The sequence below is a fragment of the Cynocephalus volans genome, chromosome 4, assembly GCF_027409185.1.
Source record: "Cynocephalus volans isolate mCynVol1 chromosome 4, mCynVol1.pri, whole genome shotgun sequence".
Taxonomy (NCBI): Eukaryota; Metazoa; Chordata; class Mammalia; order Dermoptera; family Cynocephalidae; genus Cynocephalus; species Cynocephalus volans.
Genome location: NC_084463.1, coordinates 79,737,252 through 79,752,929, shown reverse-complemented (window position 1 = coordinate 79,752,929; position 15,678 = coordinate 79,737,252). Strand labels below are relative to the sequence as shown.

Here is a 15,678-nt window from a genome sequence, read left to right as displayed (position 1 = left end):
AAGTTAGTCCCCACTGTGACAATATAAAGAGGGTGTGAAATCCTAGTATGGTAATTGAAAGATAGGGCCTTGAAAAGGCAATTAAGTTGATCATTTCATGGTGGTCATGGGCGTGGCTCTGAGGGCTTTTAAAGGCGAGCACATGAGAATCTTTCTTTCTCTACTCTTGCCTTTCTCAAAAAGTGATATCCTGTGTCACTGTAAAGCCACCACCAAAGAAAACCCTCACCAGATGTATTCCCTGGACTTTGGACTTTCCAGCCTCAGAAACTGTAAGCAATAAATTTTGTTTTCTTATAAATTGTCCAGTTCCAGGTATTTTGTTATGAGCAACAGAAACGGACCAATACACTCAAGTTTTCAGTTTTTCCTCCTGCATCATGCTATGAAATCATTAGCAATGTCTGCCATTGAAAACAGAAAGCAAGGAGTTGCCTTCCTTAACTCTCTAATCCCCTCCAACCCAGTTTCTCTCTTCCCTTGCTAGCAGAACATAAAGAGTTATCCACTCTTGTGGCCAATACCACCTCTCCCCATGCATTCCTCCATCCACTGTAATGGCTTCCAGTCCAGTGTGTCCAGCCCCCACATCCCAATCTGCTGTTGTCAAGATCACCAACTGTGATGTCATTTCCAGTGGCTTCTTCTTCACCTTTATCTCACTAAACCTCTTGGTGACAATTGGCAGCTCCTTTCTCTGGACATCCCCTAGTCCCTTGGCTCTGCGACATGACTCCCTGCCAGCCTTCCTTCTTCCTTGGCTGCTAGTCCTTCTCAATCTTTTTTGCTAGCTCCTTTTCCTCCGCCTGACCAAAATGCTAGTATGCCTCAGAACTTGATACAGGGCCCTTTTCTCTCTTCTACTCTCTGTAGTAGGCTGAATAATGTCCCCAAAGATTTCATGTCCTAATCCCTGAACCTGTGAATTTACCTTCTATGGCAAAAGGGACTTTACAGGTGTGATTAAGTTAAGCATCTTGAGATAAGGAGTTTATTCTGGATTATCCTAAATGTAATCACAAGTGTCCTTATAAAAGAGAGGCTGAGGGAGATTGGACTAAAGAAGGTGGCGGTAATGTGACAATTTAAGCAAGGTGTTATGCTGCTGGCGTTAGAGATGAAGAGAGGGGCCCTGAGCCGAGGAATGCAACTTATGCTTCTCTAGAAACTAGAAAGGTAAGGGACTGGATTCTCCTCTAGAGCTTCCAGAGGGAGTTTGGCCCTGCCGACTCTTTGAAACCGATTTCAGAGTTCCAGAACTATAAGACAATAAATTTGTGCCACCAAGTTTATGGCAGTTTGTTACAGCTCTCTCCATAGTTTATTTCATCCATCCTCTTGGATCTGAGAACCATCTTTATGTTAATAAATTCAAGTTGTGTTTCTTGAACCCTGACTTTGAGCTGGAGACTCAAAACCTGCTCGAGCAGGATCACTGCAGCAGTCCCCAAACCAGCCTCTTCACCATCCTTCCTGCCCTCTCCAACCGCTGTCCCCACAGCTGCCAGTGTTCTTCCAAATCTGATTACAACACTTCCCTGGTTAATATCCTTTAATGTCTTTCCATTTCACTTTTAATAACATCCAAACTCTTTACCTTGGTCTATGAGGCCCAGACTGATTTGGCCCATGCCCACCTCTCCAACTTCTTGGACTCTTCTTTGTTCCAGCCTTTATCAGTTCCTATATCCTACTAGTTCTTTCTTGACTCAGGGCCATTGCAGGTGCTGTTTTCTGTGCCTGAAATGCTCTACCTCTTCAGCTCTCCATCTCTTTTCCTAGGTTTCCTAATCGAGATGCCTCACACTGCCCTCTCTAAAGTGGGTTCCTTCCTCTGTTATTTCTATCTCTGTTATTTTCCTTTGTAGCACTTATCACAGTATATAATTATTTCATATGTATGTTAGCTTGATTTTTATCTGCCTCTTTGACTGGAAGGTAGGCTCTGTGGAAGCAAGGACCTCTGACCTGTTTTGCTCACTGCTGTATCCCCAGCAGAGACTGCAGTGCAGATACATAATAGTTACTCAACAAACATTTCCCAAATGAATGAATAAATGAATGAATATATAAACAGAACAGGTAATCTAGTGAGTTTGACTATTTTTACTTTTACTATGTGGGTTGCAAAAGTATCATATTCAAATGTCAAAGATCTTTAGCAAAATGGAGTTCTGGGAGAGTGGCTTTGAGGTCCACAACTCACCTTGGCCTCCTAACAAATGACAGTGGGGAAGAGGTGGGGGAAGGGCAAACTTGGGAGAAGGATGTGTTATTTAATCTCTGAATGTGTCTTATAAAAAAGCAATGTCATCAAAAACAAAGATAGTCTGAGAAATTGTCACAGCTAAGAGGAGCTAAGGAGACATGATGATAAACATAATATGGTGTCCTAAATGGGATCTTGAAACTGAAGAAAGATGTTAAGAGAAAATTAAGGAAATCTGAAAAAACTTGATATGGTCCGAATGTTATTTTTCCTCTCCAAAGCTCATGTTGAAGCTTACTCCCCAACACGGTATTTGAAAGGTGGGGCCTTTAAGAGGTGATTGGACCATGAGAGTTATTCCCTCGTGAATGGATTAGTGGGAGCAGGCTGGTAGCTTTATAAGGAGAAGAAGAGAGTATGTTAGGACACTCTTGTCCTCCTAGCCATGTGATTCCCCGTGCCACTCTGGGGCTCTGCAGAGAGTTCCCACCAGGAAGCCCCTCACCAGATGTGTCCCCTGGACTTTGGACTTCCCAGCCTCCAGAATTGTAAGAAATAGATTTCTTTTCTTTATAACTACCCAGTTTCAAGTATTCTGTTATAAGTGACAGAAAACAGACGAATACCAAGCTGTAGACTTTAATTCATGTGTTCATATTGGGCTGTTAATTAGTATAGCACCAAGTGTATCATACTACTGTAAGATGTTGATAATAGGAGGAACCGGGGGCAGGGTTGGGGGCATATGGGAACTTTGTACCATCTGCTCAATTATTCTGTAAATCTAAAACTAACCTAAAATTAAATTTAAAGTCTATGTTTTAAAAAAGCAACGTTACCTACACGCTCACATGACATATTTAAACTCCTGAGGTTGGTAATGACAGTTATCAAATGCTAAGTGCCTCTGATGTGGCAGGCACTGTTACATATATTATCACATTTAGTCTTCAGAACAACCCAGTAAGGTAGGAAGTATTATCCCTATTTGGTGAATGAGGAAATCAAGCCTTAGAGATTTCTAGTGACATACCCTTAGCTGCAGAGAAGTTAAGTGGCAAACCTCTTGCCTTCTTGTTTTCTTCCAAAGAATGTTGGCACATGTCAGATTGTTTGATCTGATTTTTGCAGTAGAAAAAAATGGCTTCTTTAACTCCTATTTATATTAACCCCTCTCCACAAACTGCCTGACACCTACTGAAAAAAAAATCCAGACTACCTTCTCTGGCCTGAATCTTTTCATCTATGACTTCTTCCCTTTCATCTTCCCTACACCAGTGCCAGTGTCTCTACTTCTCATTTCCCAGCAAGTTCTCTTTCTCACCTCTATTTTAAATTCCACAAACATGGATTGACTTCTTACTAAATGTAAAAACCTGCCAGGACTGAGGGTAATTTACAGAACTTCTAAGATTCAATCCAGATCCTCAGAACAACTTGATATGTAATGAAAAAACAGACATGCAATCCACCATCAGATAAAGCAGATGAGCTACGTGCTAGACCAGAAGAGGAGAGTGCTAAGGGAGGGAGTGATTCATTAGAACTAGGGGATCCTGGAAGGCTTCCCAGAGAGGGGCTGTTTGAGCTTGTCTGATGAGTAGATCTGGGCAGGGAGAGAAGAGGAATGGCATACCCACTCCTAGAGAGCTCCTGTTCAGCTCTGCCTGCCCCAACCTGACTCATCCTTCCAGCCCCTACTCTTTCTCTGCACCTCCCTTGGCACACCCCACCTTTCACAATAATCGCTTACTATTCTAACTTGTGTTATAGTTAACTGTGTGCATGCCTTATTTCTTTTACTAAGCTGCAAAGTCTTGAGGAAATGGGAAACTCCCACTTCATCTTTGGTTCCCCATCCATTTAGCCCAGAACCGGCCCATCACCAGTTTCTAACATATGTCTTGAATGTATGGATACATGAGTGTAAACTGGGCCACTTAAAAGATTTTTTTTCAAGGTGAAACATTTTCAGATTCCTTCAGGCATTCATTTAATAATATTAATCAAAATTACTACTGTGTGCCAGGCATTTTTGCTAAGTGTTGGAGATAAAAGTGGTAAACATGGGTATGGACCTACCCACATGAAGCTGACCTTATAAAGGGGGTGACAGACGTTAAATGAATGAACAGTTAAACAAACATTTGTTGAGTTATAATTGTGATTATTGTCAAGAAGGAAAAATAGAGATCAACAATAACAGATAACATGTACATAGAATTCACCAGTTGTCAGTTACTGTTGTAGGCACTTCCCATGGGTTAACTCATTTGATCCTTACCACAATCTGCAACATATGACCATTTTACAGATGAGAAAACTGAGGCACAGGAGGAACAGGTAACTTCCCCATGACACAGCTAGTAACTGGTGGTGCCAGTGTTATGAGACTTTAACAGAGGAACCTAATCTAGGTCAGTCTACTCAGGGAAAGCTTTCCTGAGGAAGTGACATCGAACAGAGTCCACAAGGGTGAGTAACAGTCAGCGAGGCAAAGAGGCCACTATAGGGAGTGTTTGGGCAGGGAGAAGTCCTAGAGGAGGCAAGGAGCTGAGCTAACTCGAAGAAGTGAAAGGGAAGTAGTGAAGTTGGTGAGACAGGCAGTGACCATGCTAAGAAATTTGAATTTTACCCTAAAAACAATGTACACTTTAAGTAGGGTAGTAATAGGATCAGATTGGAGCTTTTAAAAGCTCCCTCTGGAAGCTGTGGGGGAGAATGGCTTGGGGAGCCTGGAGGATACATTCCTGGATGTGGTTAGGAGAGAAGATGATGGGCTGAATTGGGGTGTTGGCAGTGCAGGTGGGGAGCTGTCAGATTTGCTAAATTTAGGAGAGAGAAGCAAAAGGATTTGGAAATTGGTAATGGCAGCAGGGAGAGATGGAAGTGTTAAAAGTTGGCACTCCAGGTTTCTAGTTTGGGTCCTTGTGTGGACGATGGTGCATCTGGTAACGATGGGGAAGACTGGAGTTCAGGTTTAAGGGGGAGATGAGGATTGAAGTTCTGGCCATTATGAGTTTGAAGTGCTGCAAGCCCTCCAAGTTGTGTAGGCCGTTGGATGTGTTTAGAGCACAGGCAGGGGTGGAAGTTGAGGCTTGCATCCATAGAGCTGCCTGCGGGTACAAAGAGCACAGAAAGCAGCCAAGCCACGCCCCAAGGAGCCCTCATGTTTAAATGTCCAGCCTATTCCCCGTGTTGCTGGTCAGAGCATTTCCTCCCGTCTTTCATCATCCACATCCTGTGAGCGGTCAGAAGCAGCTCTCTGCAAGCACTCCTCTGCTGGCTCCCGGGCCAGGGCTCCGAGTGGGAAGGCAGATGGGACAAGAAGCGGGGACCCAGCAGCTGTTACTGAGGTCTGAGACCTAGTCACACTCAGCGCTCGCCGCCGTCTGCACGCCTCCCTCTCACGCGTAGCTCCTGGAAGGGTCCAGAGCTCCCTTTGCAACACCACCCTCACTCGACTGGACTTTTACAGCACCCGTTGTTCTCGAAGCTTTTCTAGCTCCTTTTAACTCTATTTCGCCCTGTAAAAATGTTGGGGATGGGGCCAACATGGCACCCATCCTGTGCACAGGGAAAGGAGTCGTTTGCAGAACTGATTTCAAAAATCCCGGGTGCCAGGACGTGGAGAAAACGAGGATAGGGGGTGGGGCGCGAGAGTTGGGGTGGACCGAGGGGCGCGGGATGCAGCCGCGCCCACCCCGCCCAGCGTCGCCGGGGTTTCCGGAAACTCCACGCCCCTGGGTACTCCTCTCCCCGGGTGGTTCCGGAAGAGCGTTGCGGGGCGGGCTGCGGGCGCACGGGTCGGCGGCAGGCAGCTTCGGTCGCCGGGGCGGGGCGCGGCGCGGCGGGCGGGAGAGAGGGAAGCGCTTTGTTCCGCGGTGGGTACTCGCGCCTGCAGACGCGCGGCAGAGGCGCAGGGCCCGGGGGTGGCCCGCGCCGCGGGAACCTGCGCCGGGTGAGCGCGCGGGGGCGGGACCGCAGCAGCCGGAGCGCCCGGGTCCGGCCAGGCGCCGAGCAGAGGCAGCGAGGGCGAGAACTCGTGCGCCCGCCGCAGCCCCGGGCCCCGCCTGATCCGGCGCCGAGCGGAGGTAGCCGAGGCCCCGGCGGGGACGCTGGGAGCCGGGTGCACACAGGCAGACGGGATGCGGGGACAGCTGGGGAGCGGGCAGAGGGAAAAGGAAAGCGAAAGCCTCCCGCTGGGCTGGTGACCGGGTGAAAGCGCCGCGCCGCCCTCCCGACGCCTGCGGTCCCCGGGCCTGGCCCCCCCGGGCCTGTGTGGCCGAGCCCGGCGCGCCGCAGACATGGCCATCGCGCACCTGGCCACGGAGTACGTGTTCTCGGACTTCTTGCTGAAGGAGCCCGCAGAACCCAAGTTCAAGGGGCTGCGGCTGGAGCTGGCCGTGGACAAGATGGTCACATGCATCGCCGTGGGGTTGCCTCTGTTGCTCATCTCGCTGGCCTTCGCGCAGGAGATCTCGATCGGTAAGGCCCGAGCGCCGGAGGGGCGGCCGGGCCGGGCTGGCGCTAACAAGGGCTGCCCGGGTCTGATGAGATGTGATTTTGCTGTATAACAGGCCTGAATCTCGGCACGCCCCTGGTAGTGCTCCTAGCTGCGATGGGCGCGAACGTTGGGAAGGAAGGTGGCCCCAGTTTTATGGTATGAAGCGTTCTTTGCCCACGTGCTTCATTTGTTTCTCTGTGGACCCTGCTGCATCCCTGTTCCTCAGTTCTTTTGTTCTCTTGGCCCCTGTTTGAACTATGGCTTAAATTCATGCCCGACTGTGGCAGTCATCTGACTTAGCACTCTTGCCATCAGATTTGCCAAGTACAGCCGTCTTCCCTCTTTCCATCATCCGGCCCCCACAAACATTTGTATAGCTGCCTAAAATTTTGTACCAGAGAAATTCTCGAGTGTCGAAATGGAGGATGTGAAGACACATGCTCCATGAAGTGTGTTCTCCTTTCACTAGCTTACATTTAATTGGTATTTACTGATTCTTTAGCTCCGCAGGTTTGTGAATGATAGGAAATACCTGCATTTGACAGATATTAGAGGAATCCTCCACTTGGACGACCTTATTATTAATGTGAGATAAACAAATCTCCTTTATGCAAATTCTTTTTTGATCTTAACAGTTCTGGGAGGTTCAAAAGTCTGGTGGTTTGGGCAGGATCACATGGCTAAGTGACTGGTCTTTCTCAATGTTGTGAGGCACTCTGCACAGAGGAATCCAAGACTGGCCTTGATTTTATAGTTCTTTTAATAGTTGACAGCTCTTTTTGTTGTTACAGCTCTTTTTGTTGTCACAGTGCTTCATTACTTGCAAGCAAGGAGAGCAGGAGCATTAGGCTCTTGTCTCTCTGAATGAGGGAAAAGGCCTGCCTTATATAGCCCAAAACTTCCCACCCAAGTTCTCATTTAGGTCCTCTTATGCAAATGAGGGATGCAAGTCTGTTAGTCCGGACTGGTTGTCTATGAGACATAGCTCATTGGTCAGTTCTGGAGCCTAATTTGCATGCGTGCAGGAAGCAAACCAGGTTACAGAAGCTAAAGTTTGTGATTAAAACAGCCAAGCATAAAATTTCTTTTTTTTTTTTTTGTCTTTTTTCGTGACCGGTAAGGGGATCACAACCCTTGGCTTGGTGTCGCCCGCACCGCGCTCAGCCAGTGAGCACACTGGCCATCCCTATATAGGATCCGAACCTGCGGCGGGAGCGCCACTGCACTCCCAGTGCCACACTCTCCCGAGTGTGCCACGGGTCGGCCCAAGCATAAAATTTCTAAATCAGTTTCTCCAGTGGAAGGGGGCAAGTTTAACAATCAGAAAATGCTCAGGGTTCCCCACTACACTCATCAGCTGTTCTGAATTGCAGCGCAGGAGAGAGTGTTTATGAATCAACAGGAAGGTAGTATAGGAGGGATAAAGACAGTTGGTCAGTGGGGCTGGACATTGTGGAAAGCTTATGTCTGAGGGTGGGTGGGATTTGGATAAGCAAAAGTGAGACCTTTGTCGGGATTTGGAGATGGCAGACAATGTTACATATTTCTGGAAGGGGAGATACAGTGGACTGTCCTAGTCAAGGCAGGAGGATTAGTCAGGGTGGGATCTGAGAGTGAATATGGGTCTGGGTCAGATTGGAACATATCACAGACCGATGGTTTCGAGGGTGTGAAATTATTGTTTGAGCAGACAACAGACTGGCTGAAAACACTACCTAAAACAGAATAGCCTGGTGGTGGCTGTAGGGTGTGTGAAGGAGGAGAAAGGATGGAGTTAGGAAGGCCAGATGCTGTAAGATGGGGCATCCGTTGAGGTCTTGTGCATGGTTAATGTGAACAGGGGAAGGGAGAGGATGGGTGATTTCTGAGTGATGAGGGTGCTCTTGGGTACCTAGATTTTAACAGGTCATGAAGGGCCGAGGCTGGTCAAACTTGCTGCAAAGGTTGTATGCTGGGGTGACTGGAAAATGCTGGTGGTGATGGAAATAGTGAAGTCGAGGGAAGAGTTGATTAGAAAAGGGTGATGATGGGTTTGATTTTGTGATCCCCAGCACTCAGTTGTTCAGTTTGGCTGGAAGTTGCCAAATTCATTCTGGAAAATAAGTTTTTAGTTTTCCTGGTTTTTGGACAGGCATAGTTGTCGGGGTTTCTTTTCATCTTCCAGATGATAGGGAGTTGAGGTTTCCAGCTGAAAGTAGCTTGGAAGTAGCTTGAGTCCTGGAGATAATCTTTCCCTTCAGCAAGTGCCCCTTGACTACCTGCTGTGTGCTGAACCCAGTGCCAGGCACCACGGACCCAAGAATAAATAAGGCACTTATTCTTCCTGTCCTGGAAGAATAAGTCTTGGGCACTTGGTGGGGACAGAGAGCCAGAGGGAGGAGTTGGTCACCCTCTGTGACCAAGCTCCATCTCTAGCCACATACTAGAGGGATTCCTAAGGTACCTGCACCAGTAGTGCCTTAGATATATCCAAACTTATGGGTTGTATGAGAGGCATTTGTTTGGGGTTGGGAGTGAGTTCGCCCAGAAAGGGTCTGAGCTCATGTTGTGTGCATAGCACTGTTGTGCGTTGTGGAGGATGGGAAAGAATTTTGAGACAAAGTCCTCTCCCTGCAGTGTGTAATCAGTGACAAGATGGGTATTGATCTCTGAGGTCCTGGTAGGTGAATGCTGGCAGGCAGTTGGTGAAGAGCTGTAGAGCAGATTTCAGTGTCTTCTAAAGTGCTTCAGGAGTTCCAGTGGGAGGACAGGCATGTGGGTTGAAGTTATTAAGACCAGAGAAGACCTATCAGGTTGAGTACTGTATACATGTAGAAAGAACCAGAAGAAAGGCTGTAGAGAGGATGGGACAGGTATGTAAATTAATATGTGGAGTTGGTAGAGTGGGATCATGTCATACAGTATTTAATCTTGTGCAGTTTAGCTGTATGCACTCAGCCAAAAACTGACCAAAAAAGAACAGCAACACAGAGAGAGGGGTAATTTAAATGGACCAGCACTTTGCCCACCTCGTTGGTCAATGGACGCAGGCCCCAGAAGGAGTGAGATAGGACTTGCAAACTTAAAACATGGCTTCATCTCCCCTCTCCTGAGAGTTACTGCCTCCCTCTCTGGTGCCTGGAATACTCTCACTTCCGTACTTACACACTGCATTATAATCTGTCCATGTGACTGCTTCATCTACGAGATACTTAATCTTCCAGTGATTCCCCAGAACCTGGTGTCTTGCATGGCACATTGAGGGCACTCTATAAACATTTGTTGAGTGAATGAAAGGTGATAGGTTTTGTCAGCATCAGACATTTACTGAGCCTCATGCATGGTACTGTTCCTGGCGATGAGGTGTCAGATGTTTGTAAGACACAGTCCGCCCCTTAGAAGTATGACCTAGCAGAGAAGTTGAACATGTCACCCTCCTGACAGAGGATTCATGAAATCTGGGCGGTGTCAGGGTGCGTGCTAAAGACTGGTGCAGTGGGAAGGCAGAAAGGAGGGGCTTCTTTTAACTCAGAGGAACAGCCAAGGGTTCAGGGCTGAGAAGAGTTTGAGTTGAGCACTGAGGCAGGATTCCAGGTATAGGAGCAGTGCAAGCTGAAGCAGGGAGGCACGAGATGGCATGTGGCTGTTGGAGCTTTAGGGGCACAGTCGCACAGAGGTGGGGGTCGAAGTTAGGATACCAGGGCTTGACATTGGAAGGGGCGCAGCAAATCTCATTGTTTCCCTGTTTGCACTGGTGGTGTGTGTATGAAGTTAGAAATGGGAAAATCAACTTTAATGATTACACATATCAATTTTTCTCTTTCCACTTGTATTGATAGACTAGTATATATAAAAATTTATTCCTTGTGAATATAAAATCCTCTTAAGCATAAGATAAATTTTATCTTTCAGTTACTTTCTGAAAAGTAAATTTTCCATTAACTGGTATTCTGTAAATACGAATCAGTTTGTAGCTGTGGTAATTTTGCTTTAAAGAAACATTTTTACTTTAAAGAAAAGATTCCAATAAATCAAAAAATTAGCATGGATTGTTTTTTAGATTTAAGAGAGGGTTTTGTGTGTGTGTTGAGGAATGTCCTCATGTGATAAAACGTATTTTGCTTCATATTAAAGGCCTCCCATTAGTCTTTGGCTCATTTTCTCACTAGTTCAGTGCACTGGGCTCCTCTCAGAATAGAGGGACAGACCCTGCCCAGGCCACAGATACTCACAGGCATGGCAGCAAGCTGACCTTGATTAAGGCCCTTGGGAAAGAGTGTCTAGTCTGCTAGAGATCCTTCTCTCTCTACCATCCCCCCCAGCAGGCCTCCCCATGGGCAGCTGGTCTTGGTCTTTCTGAGTTAGCTATTCTTTCGCTATCATTGTAAGGCAGGAATTGGGCCAGCCCCGGTGAGTCAGAGGACAGATATAACTGCAGCTGCTTCCAATACCATTTATTTGCAGTTGCCCTTCTACTTCCTGCAACTGAGTCAGCAGCTGGGCAGCTTAAGTCATCTGTTCTGTTGTGACCGAGTTTAGGTACATCTTTGAGAATATCATCAGACTGCTTTTTAGCATGTACCAGCTGGCAAAGCTGATTGATTATTTTCAGAAGTGTCTGTAAGAGTGGGCTAATGTTTAGATCTCATGGCCTAGGTCCCATAACAGCACATTCTCAACTCACACTTAGAACCAAAGAACCTAGAGACTCTAAAAGCCTTTCCAGAAGGAGGAGTGCTGTCCAGAGAGATTACTGTTGAATACATGTTTTACTTCATTAATGCTTGTGTTGTGTTTTTCTTGTACAAGTAGTCACAACATATATTCTCATGGTAGAGGATTCATGAACTTCTTCACCGTGTGGTAGAGGTAGCCACTGTGGACACTTTGTACAGACTCATTGTTTTCTTTCTCTGCATTTTTTTAATAGGAAGGCAGAACAATATTCCATAGCATATATTATCATAATGCCTCTAAGCAGTCTCCTAGTAGACATTTATGTTTTTTCAAAATTTCTACTATTGTATATAAGGCTTGTTCGTGTATGAATCTTTGCAAATACTCCCACTCTGCCAACATAGAAAGGAAAGGAGACAAGAACAGTATCAGTCTCCAGAAGAATGAAATCAATTTCCAGGAGAGTTTTGCATTCCTGAGTTCCTATTTCAAGTAAGTAGGAAAAAAGCAACGCCTTATACACCATACACCTGCAACTCCTTCTGAGCGTGACTCTATTTTAAGATTGGAAGAGGCATTTTGATGTGTTCCTGGTTTTAGGAAAGAAATGGCTTCTTTCATGGGTAAAATGGCAACTTTAAGTTGGACTTCCTAATATATGTTCTCCTAGCACACTGTAACTTTCCTCCTATCACTTACCACAAGTTGCAATTCAGTAATTACTTGAATGATTATTTGTTGAATCCTGTCTCCCCACCAAACTGTAAGTTCATTGAATGAGGGACCATCTGTCCTCTGCCAGGTTTACTGCTCTCCCCTTAAGCTTCCAGTATAAAACTTGATACTTAGGAGGCATTCAATAAAGTGTGTGTAAATGAACAGAATGAACAGGGAGGTCAGTAGGATTTTAGCATTTTTGGATCCTGCGTGTTAGTTGTTGTATTGTCTCTAAAATGGGATTTTATATATCTTGATTAAAAAGGAAAGTTGTCATCAAAAATATTTGAAAACTGTATAGTGTCAGTGGAACTGACTAGAATAATGGTAATAGAGCAAGAAATATGAATTGAGAAATAATAAGCAAAGATTTAGTAATGAGACCAATAAAATATATATATATATATAAATATAGGAACTTAACCAAACAGCATTTGTTTCCTTTCAGTGTGCAGTGTTCTCCTTCCATGCACATCGTTCTCTGACTTTAAAATACCCAGTACATTAGAGGATCCATTTTTAATTACTCATTATGCCCTTGCTTTCCCCCCTTTACCCACCCCCACCACTGAAAAAAAAGGAAGAAAAAAAAAAATGAGGCTACTGCTGTGGAAAAAATAACTAATATTTTGAAACAGATAAAACCCCCACCCCTAGTAAAAACTTAAAATAAATCTTAGAACCTCCTCAGAACCCAGGTTTGGCTTAGCAACATCCTTTTTAAAAACCATGCAAACTCCATCCTTCTGCAGCCGATTGCCTCCTTGGATTGCTTTCTTATCAAACTCCAACTGACCTCCCTAACTGAGACAGAATTTGGTACCAAGTGGAGAAGGGGAGGCAGTTTTGTAGCATTGTGCCCTGGCTGAGTCCAGATGAGGTAGACCAGATGCCTTGGGGTTTCTGAGGGCAGCAGGGAGACATTAGTTGCCTGGGGAGAAGGTGGCCTAAAGAGAACCTTCGTGGTACCAAAGCACACCTGGTTCTATGTGGTGTAAAAGGTGTGCGTGAGGAAGGAGGATTCTTCTCTTTCTTATGTTTTATTCATTCTAAAGCTGGCACTTCTTTTTCTTTATAAATATTTATATATGTATATTTTATCTGATTATGAAGATAAGACTTACCGTAGAAAAATATGGAAAATATAGACGAGAAAATAGCAGTAATTTCACAACCAGATATAACCACGGTTCTATCTTACTATATTTTGCTCCAAGCTTTTTTATACATACATAGTTAGTAACTTGTATTCTTTTAAAAGCCGAGCACTAAATCGGGGGCATTTTGCCATGTTTTAAAATCATTGTAAACTTGATTTTTGTTGGCTACAACATAGAATGTTTTACAGGTATATCAAAATTTAACCATTTCACAGTTTTTTGCTTATATAAATAGCACTGTGAAGAACGCTCCTGGACATAAACCTGTTTTGTGTAAACTTCTCAGTATTTCAACAAATTGTGTAAATCTAATTATCAGATCAAAGTATACACAAACATTTTCAAGACTCTTGATTCATGTGTCAGGTTGTCCTCTGGAAAGGTCCTCAGTTGACACTTCTACCAGCTGCAAAGAGAATGCCTTTTTCCCCACAGTCACCAGCATTTAACCAATTATCATCAACAGTTTAATAATGAGTAAGGTATGCCATTATGTTAAGAAGTATTTATTCATTACAGCCTTGAATGTTTTTTCATTTGTATTTTTTCCATTTATATAATTATGTGAATTTTCTTTTGCTTTTCTTTCAAAGGGGATTTGGTTTCTCAATGGGTTTTATTAACTATTTCTGTGGATAAAATAGTTTCAGATATTTTTTAGCTATCCATTACTGCAGATATTTTCTTTTGCAATTGTCAGTTACCTTTGAATTTTGTTTATGGTGAGTTTTGATGAGCAGAAATTAAGTCCTCAAAACTGTCCATCTTTTAACTTTTTATTTCTTCATTTCTATTATTACTAGACTGATATAACCCATCCATAGAGCATTAAAATATCCTTCTATTTTTTTCTGATTATCTTTAACAATTTTACTTAAACATTTACCATTTCAATCTGTTTTGTTCTTTTGATGGTATAAGTCAAGTTTCTAGCTGATAATTCTCCCATTGCCATTTATTGAGGAACCCTTTCCTTATCCATTGATCTGTGATGATTCTCTTATCATATAGTCAACTCGTAAGTGAGCCTTTTTTAGGGCTATTTGTATTGTTGCTCTAGTCTGTTAATTCTCATAAAAGTACCAGACCATTCTGTTATTGCTGTCATATTGGCTTGTTTCTAGATGTGAGGAGATACCTGGATGAATAAATAAAATCATAAAATAGTAGAACCATGAGCTAGGAAGCTGAAGCTCACCAGTCTAAGTGACTGACTTGCTTAGCACCAATTATTACATCTCTTCAGGAGATCAATTCCTCTCAGTACACTAAATATTTAAAAGGCTATCCAATTACAGGCAGAGAATTGTTATCAGCAGGATTCTTCCTGGGAACTTGTCAGGTTATCTCAACCATTGGACATTTTTCTTTTTGATGATTATGAAGAACTCTATTGTGATATGTAATAAGAAATATATATTTGGTTTTTGGTTCCCCAGCACTCTGCTCCTAAAACCTTTGGAATTTGCAAAGTGACAAGTGTCTTTCTGTATGCTAAGACAGAAATGCTTCCCCTTTACACTCTTAAATTTGTTTGAGGTCACTGATGGCCTGGAGCTCTTGGATAGCCTCAGGATGGAGGTGTGATTAGAGAGCTGGAACTTAAGCCAACCCAGGGGGAAGAGAGGGGCTGAAGGTTGAGTTGACCACCAATGGCCAGTGATTTAATCAATTATGCCTACATAATGAAGCCCCCATAAAAACCTGGAAGGACAGGGTTCACAGAGCCTCTGGGTTATATCTATGTGCTGGGAGGGTGGCTCATCCCAGCTCTGTATGGACAGAAGCTCTTTCTCTCAGGATCCTTCTGAATCTCACCCTATGTGTCTCTTCAGCTGTCTGTTCATTTGTATCCTTTAAAATATCCTTTGTAAAAAATTGGCAAATAATAAAGTGTTTGAGTTCTGCGAGCTACTCTAGCAAGTGATCGAACCCAAAAGAGGGGTCATGGGAACCCTCAATGTATGGATGGTCACTCACTGTTTTATTTCTGTGATTGTGGGAGGCTGTACTAAATTATACATGGGATAAATAAAGTAGAAAAGCCTTGAGAAAAATTACAACTTCCAGATTGGCTCAGAATGTGGTGATTATTCTGGAATGAAGGATAAATAGGCTATCCTTTGACTTGGTGCTTCAGCTGATGAGATAGGGCATGTTTGTGAGTTCAGCGAGATTATCCTGAGGTGCTCACCACGTCAGTCCCAGCAGGCCAACTACCCTGCTGCTGGTGTGGCAGTGGAGGGAATTTTCCACATTAATTTTAATTTGCCAAATGTCTATGACTGTGTCTGTGTTAATGTTCAGACAGTAAGAAGAAAAATTAAGCCCTGGCCTCTTCTTTTTTTTTTTTTTTTTTGACACATCCCAATCTCAGTCTCTTTTCCAGAAGTAACTACTCTTACTGTTTATTGTGTATTCTTTTACAA

The 15,678-nt window shown here is 44.2% G+C and overlaps 1 protein-coding gene across 1 annotated transcript in view; it reads left to right on the top strand.

Annotated features, from left to right (window-relative positions):
• Window positions 1-6,042: 6,042 nt before the first annotated feature.
• PANX1 (pannexin 1) overlaps window positions 6,043-15,678 on the top strand; it is a 55,842-nt gene continuing 46,206 nt past the window's right edge. The window contains exon 1 of the mRNA XM_063093436.1: window positions 6,043-6,697. Within this exon, the coding sequence (XP_062949506.1) occupies window positions 6,517-6,697 (181 nt within the window). The 5' untranslated portion in view covers window positions 6,043-6,516. The remainder of the gene's footprint in view (window positions 6,698-15,678) is intronic.